Source organism: Papio anubis, chromosome 6 (assembly GCF_008728515.1).
Source record: "Papio anubis isolate 15944 chromosome 6, Panubis1.0, whole genome shotgun sequence".
Lineage (NCBI taxonomy): Eukaryota > Metazoa > Chordata > Mammalia > Primates > Cercopithecidae > Papio > Papio anubis.
The window spans coordinates 3,883,491-3,899,809 of NC_044981.1; the positions used below are offsets into that span (position 1 = coordinate 3,883,491).

At 37.6% G+C, this 16,319-nt stretch overlaps 1 protein-coding gene across 15 annotated transcripts in view; it reads left to right on the forward strand.

Moving 5' to 3' along the window:
• The window catches only part of PRPF4B (pre-mRNA processing factor 4B), a 43,780-nt gene that overhangs the window by 12,239 nt on the left and 15,222 nt on the right, over positions 1–16,319 (forward strand). For all 15 annotated transcript variants that reach the window (XR_004184176.1, XR_004184177.1, XR_004184178.1 and 12 more), the window contains exons 3-9: positions 3,549–3,722; positions 6,978–7,133; positions 9,005–9,086; positions 10,330–10,540; positions 13,378–13,451; positions 14,813–14,903; positions 15,536–15,683. Coding sequence is in view for 1 of the 15 variants with exons in the window: in XM_009204384.4 (XP_009202648.3) it covers positions 3,549–3,722; positions 6,978–7,133; positions 9,005–9,086; positions 10,330–10,540; positions 13,378–13,451; positions 14,813–14,903; positions 15,536–15,683 (936 nt within the window). In the remaining 14 variants the exon portion in view is untranslated. The remainder of the gene's footprint in view (positions 1–3,548; positions 3,723–6,977; positions 7,134–9,004; positions 9,087–10,329; positions 10,541–13,377; positions 13,452–14,812; positions 14,904–15,535; positions 15,684–16,319) is intronic.

Genomic DNA, 16,319 nt, shown 5'->3' on the forward strand with positions numbered 1-16,319 from the left:
CTCATGTGATTATCTTAACTCATCAGGTGAAGGGGCTCTCATACCTAATTTATAAATGGAGAAGTAGAATCAGATAATTTATATAATTTACCTAGCATCATAGAACGAAAGTATTTGCAGGGAGGAGTGTTTATACCACTTAAACTACTTTAGAAACTGATTTCTTAATATCTTTTATATTTAATATATACATATTATGAAATTGCCAGCCAGGTTTTGCTTATTAAAAGAATATTGGCTTATACTGTGTAAGGATGTTATTAATTCCTAGCCATTTACTGTGTTCATATTAATATTTTCTGTGAATGGGTATAAATACAAACTGACCCTGAAAGTGAAGTCATCATATTTTCAGAGAAATTTCAAATTTAATTTCCAAGTGCTATGTCTTAAGAGAGTCTTGTTGGCACTGTGATTAAATAGCCCCTTTTTCCTTTGGCTTCCTGGATGGAGGCAGTTATTAGTTTTACTGATTCTGTTATCTCAAGTGCTTCTTAATTATCCTGGTGGTCTTTCAGTTTGCTTTCAGTTTGAAGAGCAAATTCTGAGGAGTTTATTAAAGACTAGAGCTGAGTATTTGAAACAAAATTTTTTTTTAAATTACAGAAGTGGTGCATACTTATTAAAGAGAAATCCAAATAAGCCTGTAAATTGGCTCCCTTTTCGTTTCTCCAGTACTACTCCTTAGAAATTTATGTTCTCTTAGCTCTTTCATTGCACAGACAATAACATGGATATGAGGGAATTTTTTTTTTTTTTAAATGAAACTGGAGTCATTCATATTCACATGTGGCTTTTTTCAGGAAACATTTCTGTGACAAAACATAGAGATTCTTTTTCATTCTGCCTAACAGCAACTGGTATTTCAATGTAGATGTATTACAGTATCATTCTCCTGTTGAAACTGAAGAAAAATTTAGGCTGGTTCCAATTTTTCACTATTATATGCAAAGATGTCCATTGGTTATGTGTGAGGTTTCTTTATAGAATAGATGCGTAAAAGTGGACTTGCAAAGTCTCAGGGTATGTACATTTACATTTTAGAAAGTTATTGCTAAATTTCCATCCAGGAAATTAGATCAATTTCTACTTCTTTGACTACGTAAACTTCCCTTTTTCCTAAAACTTTATTAGGAAAGTTTAGGAAGATCTTTATTACCAGGATACCATATAGTATTTTGTCACCCTTAAAACAAAAAAAGTCCAAAAATTGTTTAATCGAAATTTCTTAGATGGCTAGTGAGGATGAACATGTTTATTTTCTTTATTTTTCTTTCTTTTTTTTTAATTTTCACTCTTTTTTTTTTTTTTGGGGGCCAGGAGTCACCAGCTCTTTACCCTGGCTGGAGTGCAGGTAAATTTGCAGTCCTCAGAAGCTCCTGCAGCCTCCAGCTTCCGGGTTCAAGCAGTTCCTCCTGCCTCAGCCTCCCAGTGGCTGGGACTATAGGCAGCGTGCCACCATACACCACTAATTTTTTTTTTTTTTTGTATTTTTAGTAGAGGCAGGTTTCCCCATGTTGGCCAGGCTGGTCAGACTCATGTGACCACTCAAGTGATCCAGCCTGCCAGTGCCCCAAAGATGTGGAATTACAGGCATGAGCCACTGTGCCTGGCCCGTTTATATTTTTTAACTGGTCTTTGAGACTGTGCGTGTGGGCGAGCAGATTAAATAAAAGAGTTTCCTCAGATGACCCTATCAAGAAAGCACTACCAAGAAGTAAGCACTGCAGATCTGAGTCAAAGTCTACCTTGCTCATTTTGGCTGGATCAGAGAAAGATTCTTGGGTTCTGTATACTGTGCTGAAACATGCAAGACAGGTTGTGTTTTTAGGTTTTTATTAAATGAGGAAGGCTGGGTGCAGTGGCTCACGCCTGTAATCCAGCACTTTGGGGAGGCTGGGACAGGTGGATCACCTGAGGTCGGGAGTTCGAGACCAGCTTGACTGACATGGAGAAATCCTGTCTCTACTAAAAATACAAAATTAGCTGGGCGTGATGGCTCATGCCTGTAATCCCAGCTACTCGAGGCTGAGGCAGGAGAATCGCTTGAAGCTGGGAGACGAGGTTGCAGTGAGCCGAGATTGCACTATTGCACTACAGCCTGGACAACAAGAACTAAACTCCGTCTCAAAAAAATAATAATAAATTAGGAAAATACTGTAATGTTATTATTTGATTATGGAGACAAACCTATTTACAGTCTGTTCAGATTAAATAGTTGTGTCCAAACCTGGAATAACATTAAGAAATGTTCAAAACCTGTTTTGAAAAATTAAGCTGTAGAAAGGCCTGTTGTAATACAAATATCACATTAAACGAGTAAAACTCACTGAAAGGTACTTCTGTGATAAGTGTTGAAAAGTTGGGTTTTTGTGGGGTTTTTTGGGGAGGCTGGAGGCAAGGTCACACTCTTGTCACCCAGGCTGGAGTGCAGTGGCATGATCTCTGCTCACTGCAGCTTCTGCCTCCTAGACTCACGCAATCCTCCCACTTGAGCCTCCCTAGTAGTTGGGACTATATTCACATGCCACCACACTTGTCTAATTTTTATATTTTTTGTAGAGATAGGGTTTTGCCATGTTACCCAGGCTGGTCTCAAACTCCTGAGCTTAAGTGATCCGTCTGCCTCAGCTTCCCAAAGTGCTGGGATTACGAGTGTGAGCCACCACACCTAGCTATTGTTTTTGGTTTTTTGAGACAAGTTCTCACTCTGTCACCTGGGCTGCAATGGCACAAACACAGCTACTGCAGCCTCAACCTCGTGGGCTCAGGTGATCCTCCCTCAGCCTCTGAAAGTGCTGGGATTACAAGTGTGAACCACTGTGCCTGGCCTGTTATACTTGACATTAAAAATAAGATTTTTGGCCAGGCATGGTGGCTCACGCCTGTAACCTCAGCACTTTTGGAGGCCGAGGGAGAACCACTTGAGGCCAGGAGTTCGAGACCAACCTGGGCAACATAGCGAGACCCCCATCACTACAAAACAAAATTAGTCTGGTGTGGTGGCATGCCCTTAACGGTTCCAGCTACTCAGGGGGACTGAAATGGAAGGATTGCCTGAGCCTGGGAGGTCAAGGCTGCAGTGACCCATGTTCGCGCCACTACACTCCAGCCTAGGTGACAGAGTTAGACCCTGTCTCAAAAAAAAAAAAAAGAAAAGATCCTTAATTGGAGAAATGTCAAAATGTAGAAAGAAAAAGTCTTCAATGGAAATGGGATATTTGAGTAAATGGAATATTATACTCACGTGGGCAGGTTTTATTTGGGTTGTTTATTTGAAATTAGAATCAGTAACTTTACTGGTATGAATAACCTTTAGTAATTCTTCAAATTGTGGGGCCAGAGGAAATAAGACCTTTCATTGTTTGCCTGCAATAACACTAAAATGTCATTGTGGCCATCTGAGTAAGTTTTGTTACAAAACACGTTAATCAGAGTTCACTCTCTTTAGGCTAGTGTGCCTTTTCTTACAGATATTCCTCGCATATAGAAAACAAATCATTTACTTTGATTTGTTTTTCTTTTAACTTGCATTTGATCCCCTTAAGAACACGACCTCGAGATGATATCCTCAGTAGACGTGAAAGATCAAAAGATGCCAGCCCCATCAATAGATGGTCTCCAACCCGAAGAAGAAGTAGATCTCCCATTAGAAGGAGGTCTCGTTCCCCACTCAGACGTAGCAGGTCTCCAAGAAGAAGAAGCAGGTCTCCTCGGAGAAGGTAAAGACATTTCATCCTTGTGATTCATTAAACTCTGAATGTTTTTAAACCACCAATGAGCTCAGTTGATAGGTTTTCTTTTGACCAGTTTTCTCTGAAAAATCATAGTTGTGTTCCCAGTTTCCTTTTACCAGCAGTCTTTACACGTGGGTTTTCTTTTATATCGTTTCCTTTGAATTTTAACCAAATCATTACTCATTTAAGATGCAATAAAATTAATCTTTCAAGAGTAGGACTTTTTTCTCTCTTTTATAAGAGATAAATATTAAATGAGCCAGGCCTAGGGATTTTTTTTTTTTTTTAAACTGGCAAGGTAGATCATATAGTAGTAAATAGCCCAGTTTCTTGTCATTTTATATTAATTTTGCATATTGATAGTTACTGTAGACTTTGGCCAAGGCCTATTTAATTTGCGATAGAAACCACTTTATCTGAAGCATATGTAGTCAGTAGTAGGTTAAAAAGGTGATTTATAAAGCAGGGAATCATTTTTAAAAATTCATACATACATGAAATATTTTGATATAAAACATAAATGGGTATTTGTTCGCCAGTCTTTTAACATTTTTAATTGAAGTAATAAGTGAATGTAATTCTTAGAAAAACAAAGGCTTATATTGTAGTCATCTCTACATATCTCTCAGAATTTTTGTATGCTGTATTCCTAGAAGTGGAAATGCATGGTCTGAGTACACTCTGGACAATGAGGGGTTTTATTTATTTATTTTTTTTAGACAAAGTCTCACTCTGTTGCCCAGGCTGGAGTGCAATGGCGCGATCTCACTGCAACCTCCACCTCCCGAGTTCAAGCAATTCTCCTGCCTCAGCCTCTCAAGTAGCTGGGACTACAGAGGTGCACGTGCCACCATGCCTGGCTAAATTTTTTTTTTTTTTTTTGTATTTTTTTAAATAGAGATGGAGTTTCACCATGTTGGTCAGGCTGGTCTCAAACTCCTGACCCCAAGTGATCCGCCCGTCTCGGCCTCCCGAAGTGCGGGGATTACAAGCATGAGCCGCCGCACACAGCCACAATGAGGGTTTTTAATACCACCCCTCACCCATGTTTCTCTTTTGCCTATTTTCATCACACCTTTTTTTTGTTCTAGAGTCAGTGTAATCATTGTGATCATGTATGTATTCATTGCTGGGCAAATAGTCGGGGGAGGAGGGCAGAGAGGACCTGCCTTCTGAGACTGCTAGTCTGCTGGCTCCAAGCTCATCTTATGACTTGCTTTTTTCTCTCTTCCCTTTTTATAAAAAATTTCTTGTGTTCTGAAATTTTATTATGTGCCTCTATATGTGGATCTTTATCCCCATTTATTTTGCTAATTACTAGATAGGGCCTTTAAAGCAGGGAGTTTATGGCCTTCTGGGAAATGTTTGTGCTTTTTTTTGTTTTCTTTCTGTTTTTTTCCAATTGGACCTTCTGTATCGCTCCATATATTAATGTTTTATTCTTGTTTTCCAGAAATAATATTTCTTATCTCTCAGACAATAGTGAGGTTATTTTGTGCGATTTTTGTTCTTTATAGTTTTCTTTGCTATATTTTGTTTCTTCCCAGATTCCTTTTGCTGCATGTTTACCTTTCATTTGAAGACTTTTCTCACACAGCTGGACCCTTCATTGCTGCCTATTCTAACTTAATATTTAGGTACTCAGGAAGCTGAATGGGATTTTTCTTCTATTGTGACAGTATAGAACTTGCCAGCTAGTGGTTATCACTTCAGGGTAATTAGATATTTTTGGATATTGGTGACTGTAGATGTATTTTCTTAGGCTATGAGTTTTCCAGAATCCTTTCATCTCCTCCTGGGAAATAGACCTGGCTACCAGTAGAGTTCTCTTTCTTCATAATGTAAGCTTCCTTATAATTCCTCTATTTTTGGTGTGTGCCTCTCAGCGTCTGGAATGGCCAACACTTCCCTAGAAAGTAAATCTTAAGTGTTCTGCTAGAATGCGAAGGGAATGGTTGGGAATGGTTGACGTTTTCCACTGAGTTGGGGAGGGGAGTCTGGCTGTTTATAAAGGCTTTCAACCAATTCTGTCTTCAGCTCTTACCTCACACCATCTTGCGGAGGATAGGGAGTCTCCAATTCCTGAGGCTTTCTGGGAGTGTTGTGACATGTTCTGTTTCTGATTTACCTTGTGTGTTCATGTTGGACCAATATTCAGCTCAATTTGATCTGTTACTATTCTTTACTCCAATTTGCACATTCCAAGGTTTTCTTCTCATCTCTGCTATCATATCTTTTGACATTCTCCTTGCCTGAGGGTTTTCCTCCCCTCCCCACCCCACCCCACTCCACCCCTGGCCTCCCTTCTCTTTTCTCTCTCCCCTCTGCCCTCTCCCCTCTCCCCTCTCCCCTCTTCTCTTTTCTTTCTTGAGATAGGATCTTGCTCTTTTGCCCAGACTGGAGTGCAGTGGTGCAGTCATGACTCACTGCAGCCTCAACCTCCTGGGCTCAAGGAATCCTCCCAAGAAGCTGGGAGTATAGGCATGTGCCACCACATCCAGCTGATTTTTTTGTATGTTTTGTGGAGACGGGGTTTCGCCATGTTGCCCAGGTTGGTCTCAAACTCCCGAGCTCTGCCTGTCTTGGCCTCCCAAAGTGCTAGATTATATGTGTGCACCACTGCACCTGGCCCCCAGTTTTTTTTGTTTTTTGTTTTTTGTTTTGTAAGTACTCGTTTGCTCTCATTTTAGTAAGATTTCTTTAAGTTGAGCTCGTTGAAACATACATATAACTTACATAAAGTAAAATGCTTTTTAGTGTAAAGTTGTGTGTATTTTGACAGACACAGAAGTCACACTCAAGTTAGAGAATGTTTTCATCACTCCAAGTTCCCTTTTGCCCCTTTTCAGTCTCTCCCTTCACTCCAGTGCTTGTGTACACAACATTGATGCTATAAGAATACAAAGAAACAGTAGGTATTTATCCCCATAGAGCTTACATTTAAGTTCAAGTTCATATCCATGGGCATAATTTCTTAGTTCAGAATTTGATAAGGAATGGTTGTGTTTTAGTTATCTTCAGCTAAGCTGATTATCTCAGTCTGATGTTCTGTTCTTTTTCTTAAAATTTTCGAACGACCTTTTTAAAAAATAGACTATATTTTTAGAAGAGTGTTAGGTTTACAGCAAAATTGAGTAGAAAGTAGAATATCTATATATCCCCTGTGCCCACACATGCATGCCTTTTCCCACTTTGACATTTAAAAAAATGTATACCTGTTTTTTCTTCTCCTTTAAATAGGGACAGAGGTCGGAGGAGCAGATCACGCTTGAGAAGGCGCTCTCGATCACGGGGTGGTCGTAGACGAAGGAGCAGAAGCAAAGTAAAGGAAGATAAATTTAAAGGAAGTCTTTCTGAAGGAATGAAAGTTGAGCAGGAATCTTCGTCTGATGATAAGTAAGAATAGAACTTTCCCATAACTTTGTTTTTCCAGTTTAGAGAAGTCTTATTTGGCCTGGAAGTTGTTAAATAATTTCCACCTAAATATTATAAGTGGCTCCATTAATTTGGCTCTGAATTTAAAAGTTAGTCTTTTGTGAATATTGTGTAGGTTGTATCAGAGTTAGTAAGTGGTTTTCTGAATTTAGGTGTTTCAGCTTTGGCTGGAGTGAATATTGGGCCTTCATTTTATTGTGAGCCTACCGTTTGTTTTTATTATGAACACTAATAAAATGCAGAGCCAGAGTTACCAGATTTTGGGAGGAATTTTCTATAAAAGTTTAGATTTTTTTTTTTTTTTTTTTTTTTTTTTTTTTGAGACAGTGTCTCTCTCTGTCACCCAGGTTGGAGTACAGTGGTGTGATCTTCGCTTGCTGCAAACTCCACCTCCTGGGTTCACGCCATTCTCCTGCCTTAGCCTCCCGAGTAACTGGGACTACAGGCGCCCACCACCAAGCCCAGCTAATTTTTTCTATTTTTAATACAGACGAGGTTTCACCGTGTTAACCAGGATGGTCTCGATCTCCTGACCTCGTGATCTACCCGCCTTGGCCTCCCAAAGTACTGGGATTACAGGTGTGAGCCACCGCGCCCAGCCAAAGTTTAGACCTTTGAGTTTGCGTTAGATGATACATACTTTGCAATTGAGGCTATTTTGTGGTGGGTGTCCTTGTTACAATGTGAAAATGTAGAAGCATTTCAAGTGCCTGTTACAATTGTGGGGACATTTTTCCCTGTCTCTACAAAAAATACAAAAATTAGCCAGGCCTGGTGGCACACGCCTGTAGTCAGGAGGCTGAGGTGGGAGGATCGCTTGACCCTGCGGGGAGGAGGTTGCAGTGAGCTGTGATCACACCACAGCACTCCAGCCTGAGCAAAAAGAGTGAGACCCTGTCTCAAAAAACAAAAATAAATAAAATGCAAACTTAATTGTCTAAGTGGAATATCTCAAAAATAAATGGGACAAATCTAGAGCCATTCTCAACAGGAGGTTATTTGCCTCCCTGGGGACATGTTTGAGGACATTTCTTCTTGTGATTGTTGGCTAGAGGCCAGGGACACTGCATTCTACAGCGCACAGGATAACCACCCCCGACACACACACACACACACACACACACACACGCAACTATCCATATCCGAAAATAAATCATGCTAAGGATGAAAAACCCTGATTAAAACCAGGTGATTAAGAAAGTTGGATTGGGGAAGGGCATTCTACATAGATTCTGATATAATCAGAGTGTAGTTTGCCTATTCTGCAGCAAACATTCAGCAAGTAGGATCATTGAAAACATTGCACTGGGAAGGATCATAAAGATTGTGGAGGTTGGTGTTTGAGGGATAGGTGCGGAGGGTTGAAGGTAGTGTTTCGGAGTAGAGCCACATTCCCCTTAAGATTATTTGCATGTGCATTTTTGATAGAGAATAGAGAAATACGGCTATTGCTTTCTTGAGCTTTTAGGCAGTTCTGACATCCAGAAAAGGTACCAATTTACTTATCTTACCCTTGCCGTGAGAAAAGTAAGGCTAGAGAGGTAAAGTGACTTCACTAAGGTCATGAAAAAACTAGTGGTAACTTTTGTAAACCTGGAGTTATTTCTTTTATTCCCAATTTTGGTGCCATGAAATAGATGAGAAGAAAACAGACAAAGTTAGGTTACTTCCCTGCATTCGAAACCAGGCAGTTAACTGAGATGGTTTGGAAATAAGGGTAATATGACTTAAGACTTTTGCTCTAACTTACTGATACCTACATTTTCCTGTCTTTAAAATGTAGAAGGGGTATGGTTTTAGAATCTCTAAGGGTGTTTGAATTTTTCTTTAAGCCTTGAAGACTTTGATGTAGAGGAAGAAGATGAAGAAGCCCTGATAGAACAGAGAAGAATCCAAAGGCAGGCAATTGTTCAGGTATGTGATTTTAATGAAAAATAATCATTGTTGTAAAATAAAGATTTTTTTTGCTTTAACAAAAAAGTAACATTAATAACAGTTTAACAGGTCCTTAGAAAAGGAGAGTATATATAAAATTATCTTCGTGAGATTTGAAAAAATGATCATTTTTTTAGTTACTAAAACTGAGATAGTTGCTCTTTGTTGGTTATACATAGAATTCTGGTTGTTTATACATAGAATTCTGATATAAACCTCTTCTGTAATACATAAGACTTTGAGGTTTGCTTTCTTTTTAAGTTAATGAACACGTATGAGTGTAGAATAAACTGGAGGAATTTTATTTAACAAAAAATTATGCATGTTACTATGAATAAAGTAAATATTTTAATATCTAGTAATGGCAAGTTTTGTAATGTGAATGTGGTAGTTTAAATGAAACATTTGAAAAATTTTAAGACTAGAGCCAGATGATGAAGAAGATTGGGTGGGGAAAGAATGTTGTACAAAGATCTTGATATAGTCATTTAATTATAAGGTTTGCTGATTTGGAAGTTTGTCAGCTCTTCCTCAGAAGAGAAAAGGAGAAAACAGCTGTGGCAGCTTACCTAAACACACATAGCAAACCGTAAATCAGGTAATAGTATGCCACGTTGGAGTGAAGGATAGAACTTGCATCACCAGAAAGGAAGTAGGGCAAAACTAATTCCAGAGGAAGCTTACTTTTCTGGGACACTGGTAAAATTGTAGTTAATAAACTGATATCCCTGAAGATATGGATGAATCTTTTTTTGTTCTTGCTCAGGTCCACAACCCCTTACCTCCAACCCTTGGGGCCATATGTGCTTCAGAACTCAGACATTTTGAGTTTTAGAAAGGTGTTATGGTGCATCTATTTTGTGCCATCAGTGGGGTCTGCAGTGGACCCCATAATCAAACACATTAGTATTTCTACAGTGAGGCATCCTGTAATAGTCACACTGGGGAGAAAATAAGACAATAAATGTTATCTCATCTGATAAGGTGAAGTGTTGCCACCTGATAAATGTATACCAAAGAAAAACTTTTTCAGATTTTTGTGAATTTAGAAATTACATAAGGGATTGTGGATTTGATTGAACCCCAAGATATAAATACTTTTTGGTTTGTTACATTATTTGATACATTCTCTTAACTTTTCACTGCAGCAACTCTTAGCATTGAATATATTTGGATAGCATCCGATTTTATGAAAGTATTATTTTCTGTATTGTTATTACAGAAATATAAATACCTTGCTGAAGATAGCAATATGTCTGTGCCATCTGAACCAAGCAGCCCCCAGAGCAGTACGAGAACACGATCACCATCTCCAGATGACATTCTGGAGCGAGTAGCTGCTGATGTTAAAGAGTATGAACGGGAAAACGTTGATACATTTGAGGCCTCAGTGAAAGCCAAGCATAATCTAATGACAGTTGAACAGAATAATGGTGAGTGAGATAGAGTTTTGTCCTGGCGACGCTTTTCTCTGAATTTTTAGCTCTATAACTTTATAATAAGGGACCTTATTTGGGATGGGATTGGGAAAAGTAAAAGGAATTAGACATGTTGCTTCTGCTAAATATTGCAGTAATATAATATTAAATATGTCCTTACAAATGTTCTCTATAAATATGTTTTTATTAGTTCACATATCCTGAATAGTATACTGAACTCCCGCATGTTCATTACCTTTTGTTTTGCTTGCTATTTTAAAGTAAATCCAATTATGATTTTATTCCCCCTGTAAGTACTTGTCTGTATCTCTATCAGTTAAGAACATCAATGTTTACAAACATTAAATAAAAGAAGTTTCCACTTTTTGGTTACCCCAAAAGATAGTTTGTACAGGAAAGGCAGGGTAAATACATGTTTACTATTTCGTTTATTTACCAGTTTTTAGAATAGAGTTGGTGCCCTAGCAACCTCCAACAATATCTAATGAGATATTGACTGTTGTGTTAGGTGTTCATCGTTTGGTGTCATTATGTGCTTGATGTGTTTCTATCTGGTGCTGTTATTTTTTCTTTCTGAAGCTCAGATTGGTCTAACTGGATTGGGGAAAGGAGCCCTTTTTCAGTTGATTTCTCGTGTCCTTTTGGCCTAGTCCTTTAGTATTGAATATCGCTTTCTTACTTTCTAGAACAGGGACCAAGCAAGCTTTTTGTCTAAGAGGTTAGATAGTAAATAGTTGAGCCTTTAGTAGGTATATTGGCCTTTTCCTCTATAGTTCCATATGGTGAACTTGTTGGAGGGCAGAACCTGCCACAGACAGTACATTGATGAATGGGCATAGCTGTGTTCCCGAAAAAACTTTGAAACTGAAATTTGAATTTCATCTAATTTTCACTTGCCACAAAGTATTCTGTTTTCCCCCCCGAACACTTACAAATGTAAAAATAGGCCATACAGAAAGAAGCAGCCGGCTAGATTTCGCCCACAGTCTGTATATAGTTTACCAACTCCCATTCTAGCAAGATGCCACAGGTTTATCTTGTGCATGTCTTGCCCAGAGCAGAATCAGCTATTTCTCCAAGGATCGCTGGTTCCATTTAATAGGAAATGCCATTTAGACATCACAGGACACTTACTAGTGTCTGTTATTTCTGGGCCTTTTCACTGGACAAAGTTAGGAAGTAGATACTCTTTTGGAAAGGAGGAGTTTACAGAGATACTGCCGATTTAAAATTGAGATTATAGGGGCTTATTAATTTAAGATTTTATATTTCTGTCTTATTACACTGAAAAATTTAGTTCTTAACATGATTACTGATAGGTTATCTTGAAACATAAGACATCAGTATGATTATTGTTACTAAATGTACTAACTGTGGCTTAAAATTTCAGTGGTTCTTTTTAGAATACTTTCTAAGGTGTATAGGCACAATTCTCTGTCTTTTAAAATCATTTGAAATCTCTGTATGGTATGCCACAAATTTGACAGGTTTAGGTTTATTGTCATTTGCTTTTGATTTTTAGGAATCATCTTTTTTTTTCTTAATACATTTGTCTTTCATTATTGCATGTATGTCTGTATGTTGTATTCTTCCTACACATACAAAACCAAACTACACATACCTAGATCAGTATGCTTTTCCTCACTCCTTTTTATAGGCTATGCCATAGTTTATTCAGTCAGACTTCTAATGATACTTGAATTGTGTCCAGTTTTTGGCTATTCATTGGGTACTGATTATAATGGCATTGTGCATTAAGTCATTCTTTAATTCTTGGCCACTGTGTTTTAGGATAGTTCCCTAGAAGTGGGATTGCTGGGTCAGAAGAGGGAGTAAATATATAATTTTGCTATATATTACCAAAGTTCACTGTTTTATAAGGGTTATACCATTTTGCCATCTTTCTGAGTGCTTGTTTATCCAGAGCCTTGTTAACAGAATGTTATTGTACTTTTGAATGTTTAGCTACTAGTATCAGAGGTCAGAAAATGGTACCTCATTGTAGTTTTAATTTGCATTTTCCTTAATGTAAGTGGTAATGAGCGTACATTCATATGGTTAAAGCTACTGGATTTTTTCTAGAAACTCCTTTTATTTTTTAGCCAAGTTTTGTATGGGATTGTTGGACTTTTTAAGGGAGAGATACATAGAGATATAGATCTATAGTGGAAATATTAACCTTTTGGGATTTAAGGTGCAAATGAATAACATTTTTTAAAGGTGAGCTTTTATTTTAATATAAAGTCATTGCTTAGCTATTAGCTTATTCATTTAAACTAAGAATAGTAAAAGTTAACATTAGGTCTTTCGACTTTTTTTTTTTTTTTGAAGCCAGAGTCTAATTCTGTCGCCCAGGCTGGAGTGCAGTGGTGCGATCTCAGCTCACCACAACCTCCTTCTCCTGGGTTCAAACAGTTCTCCTGCCTCAGCCTCCCAAGTAGCTGGGATTACAGGCACCTGCCACCATGCCTAACTAATTTTTCTATTTTTAGTAGAGATGGGGTTTCGCCTTGTTGGCCAGGCTGGTCTCAAACTCCTGGCCTCAGGTGTTCCACCCACCTCGGCCTTCCAAAGTGCTGGGATTACAGGCGTGAGCCACATGCCCAGCCAGTCTTTCAACTTCCTGAAATGCGCTCTGTTCCTAAAAAGTGAATACCTTTATGTATCTTAAATGTTAATAAAGTGATTCTAAATTGAATACTATTGGGAAACTGATGTGCAAGAGGGCAAAAAAGTTTAAATTACTATTAATGACTTTCCATTCATTTATTTTATTTTGTGTTTTAAATTGTCTCTTCACTTTTCAAACATTAATGCTAATTTCCTTTAAGGTTCATCTCAGAAGAAGTTGTTGGCACCTGATATGTTTACAGAATCTGATGATATGTTTGCTGCGTATTTTGATGTAAGTAATTTTAAATCAACTGTTAAACAGAAAAAAATACAATAAATATATGGGTGTGTACGTACATACAGAGAAAGAAGGATAAAACAAATGTAATAAATATTTTGAGCAGTGTGGGTGAAAGGTGTCTGAAAACTCGACTAGTTTTGCATCTTATAAATCTAAAATTAATGTCAAATTTTAAGACAGGTATGACAGAACAATTTGAGAGCTTTATAAAAGTCAAACACCAAATGATAAATATGTAGTTATTTGTACAGTATTGTGTATTTAAATACATACACATACATATGATAGGTGAGATAAGGAGATACCAATATTTTCTAGGTCTTTATTAGAATAGACTCTACTTTGGGGCCTCTATATTGTATTAACAGGTAATTGAGAACTTAAAGATTTGGAGTTTAATAGAATTTATTGAAGAATTGGAAATGTTACATGGAGTAGATTAAGAAATTTTGGTGATTTTGCCATTTTTTTCTTAAATTTTTATCGATGCATTTTGTTGGGAAAGTCTTAAACTATAAACATGGTCAAACTTGGGGACATTTTCAATATAATTTTCACGGGACCTGAGAAATAAGAGGCCTTTATAAGAGGGGGTAGAGAAGATAAACATAACAGGGAAAATAAAAATGTGGTAAGATAATCATGTATGTGTATGTATATACACACACACACACACAGAGCAACAGGAGCACCAACATATAGATGAATTAGGAGAGAATGAAATGAGTATTGACCCAATTTTGGTGTCAGTACTCATTGCTTGGTTGATATTGAAGGATCTTCTGGGCATCACGGAGAGTAAGGTGCAGTAAAGAATCATCAGAAGTACCACATATTCTTATTTTTCAATTTTCCACATAGTGTCAACTAGTGCAGCCAGTGACTTAACATTTCATGCATGTATGGGAAGAACACAAATGATATAACAGCTATAGAAAATTGTATCTGGTTTTGAGTTTTCTTTTTTTTCTCTTTTGTTTTGAGATAGGGTCTCATTCTGTCCCAGACTAAAGTGCAGAGTACAGTAATTAGTGAGATCATGGCTCACTGCAGCCTTGAATTCCTGTGCTCAAGTGATGTTCCTGTCTCAGCCTACCAAGTAGCTGGGACTACAAACACAAGCCACTACACCGGGCCTTTTTTTTTTTTTTCTGAGTGTTATTTTGAATCAAGATACTTTGGTCTCATGTTTCAGCTATGTTGGATTTACATAAGTGATAGTAAGAGTTTATTTAATTTGGAGTAAAATGCTTTTATTAAATTACATCTGGTGTTACCCTTTTGTGTTTAAAAGAAGTGCTTTAAATGTCTGACAAGTGAGTAAACTGTTCACGTTGCCTCTTTAATTTCAGAGTGCTCGTCTTCGGGCCGCTGGCATTGGAAAAGATTTCAAAGAGAATCCCAACCTCAGAGATAACTGGACCGATGCAGAAGGCTATTATCGTAAGTTCACATTTTATATTAACTTTACAGTTCATTGTAACACCTTGCAAAAAAGCATGCTGCTTGATGCAATCACAGATTATTGGAGAACTCTGAAAAATCACATCACAGTGCCATCCTTAAAAAGTGTAGCACATCCAACAGCTGCATGAACTGATGTGTATTCTGTAAGCAGCCCAGAGGCATCACAAATGGAGGTGAGGTAAAGTCTTGATGTACAACCTAAGTCTATTCAAAGTTATTTGCAGCCATGAGATAGTCTTCCAGAAGGAAGGGGTACGTCACTTACTCGTCTTGATCTGAAACCAAGAAAAACAACAAACAGAAAACTTTGGATGCCAGTCTTGCAGTATTTGTCATGCAGGACTACAATTAGAAAAACTTACTCAGTGTTAAAATTGTCAGCAGTTGATAGGACAACAGAAACTCTTCTAGTGATCTGAAGTGGGCATGCAGCTTCTAACCACACTCTGATAGAGTGATCAGTGGAGGCATGGCTTTGATTCTTCATTGTGTCTAGGAAACCAAATAGTAGAGATTTAACACAATTTTAAAGTGACTGCACTGTGTTTCCTCCTTTCTGATTCTATTTATTATAGTCAGAATTCTAATTTTTTAATTTGCTTTTTTAGGTGTGAACATAGGTGAAGTCCTAGATAAACGTTACAATGTGTATGGCTACACTGGGCAAGGTGTATTCAGTAATGTTGTACGAGCCAGAGATAATGCAAGAGCCAACCAAGAAGTGGCTGTAAAGATCATCAGAAACAATGAGCTCATGTAAGTTCAGAAGACGTGGGAGGAAACCTGTAACAGTACAGATATTACAGATGAACATGTTTTCAAACTATTTTTTTAAAGTGATACATGATACAATGTGTAAAACAAGTATTGCAATTACAAAGTAATGGAAACAGTTGTTTTTGACTGGATTTTAAAATTATAGCCATATGTTATATGTACTAGAACAATAGACTGATTATTTTTAATTCATTTCAGTGCATTGTAGTACCTACTATATGCACTGATAACAACTTAAACTCCTCTCTATTGCCTGTCTTATGCCATCCTTTGCTTTATTTGAAGACGAGTAGAGAAATGAAAAGATCATACTGATTAGCTGTCACTAAGGTGACTTGCAAAAAAGTGAAAATTTATCCAAGTGATGAGAATCTGTCTTTTTTTAATTTGTTCCTGTTTTCCTCCAGTAGAATAGTTAATTGCCATACCTGTATGTTTTAATTCCATACACTGAGCTGGTATTAAAATGAACTTAATGTTTTTGAAATGTTAGAAATCAGTGTTAAGTTTAGGTTGCCCTAGGCTTAGAAAGGGCCTTGTTTTGATGGGAAGCCCCAACTTCTGTATTTAGCCGCTCACCATAAAATGTAGCTTGTTGACAAATTGTAACAAGAA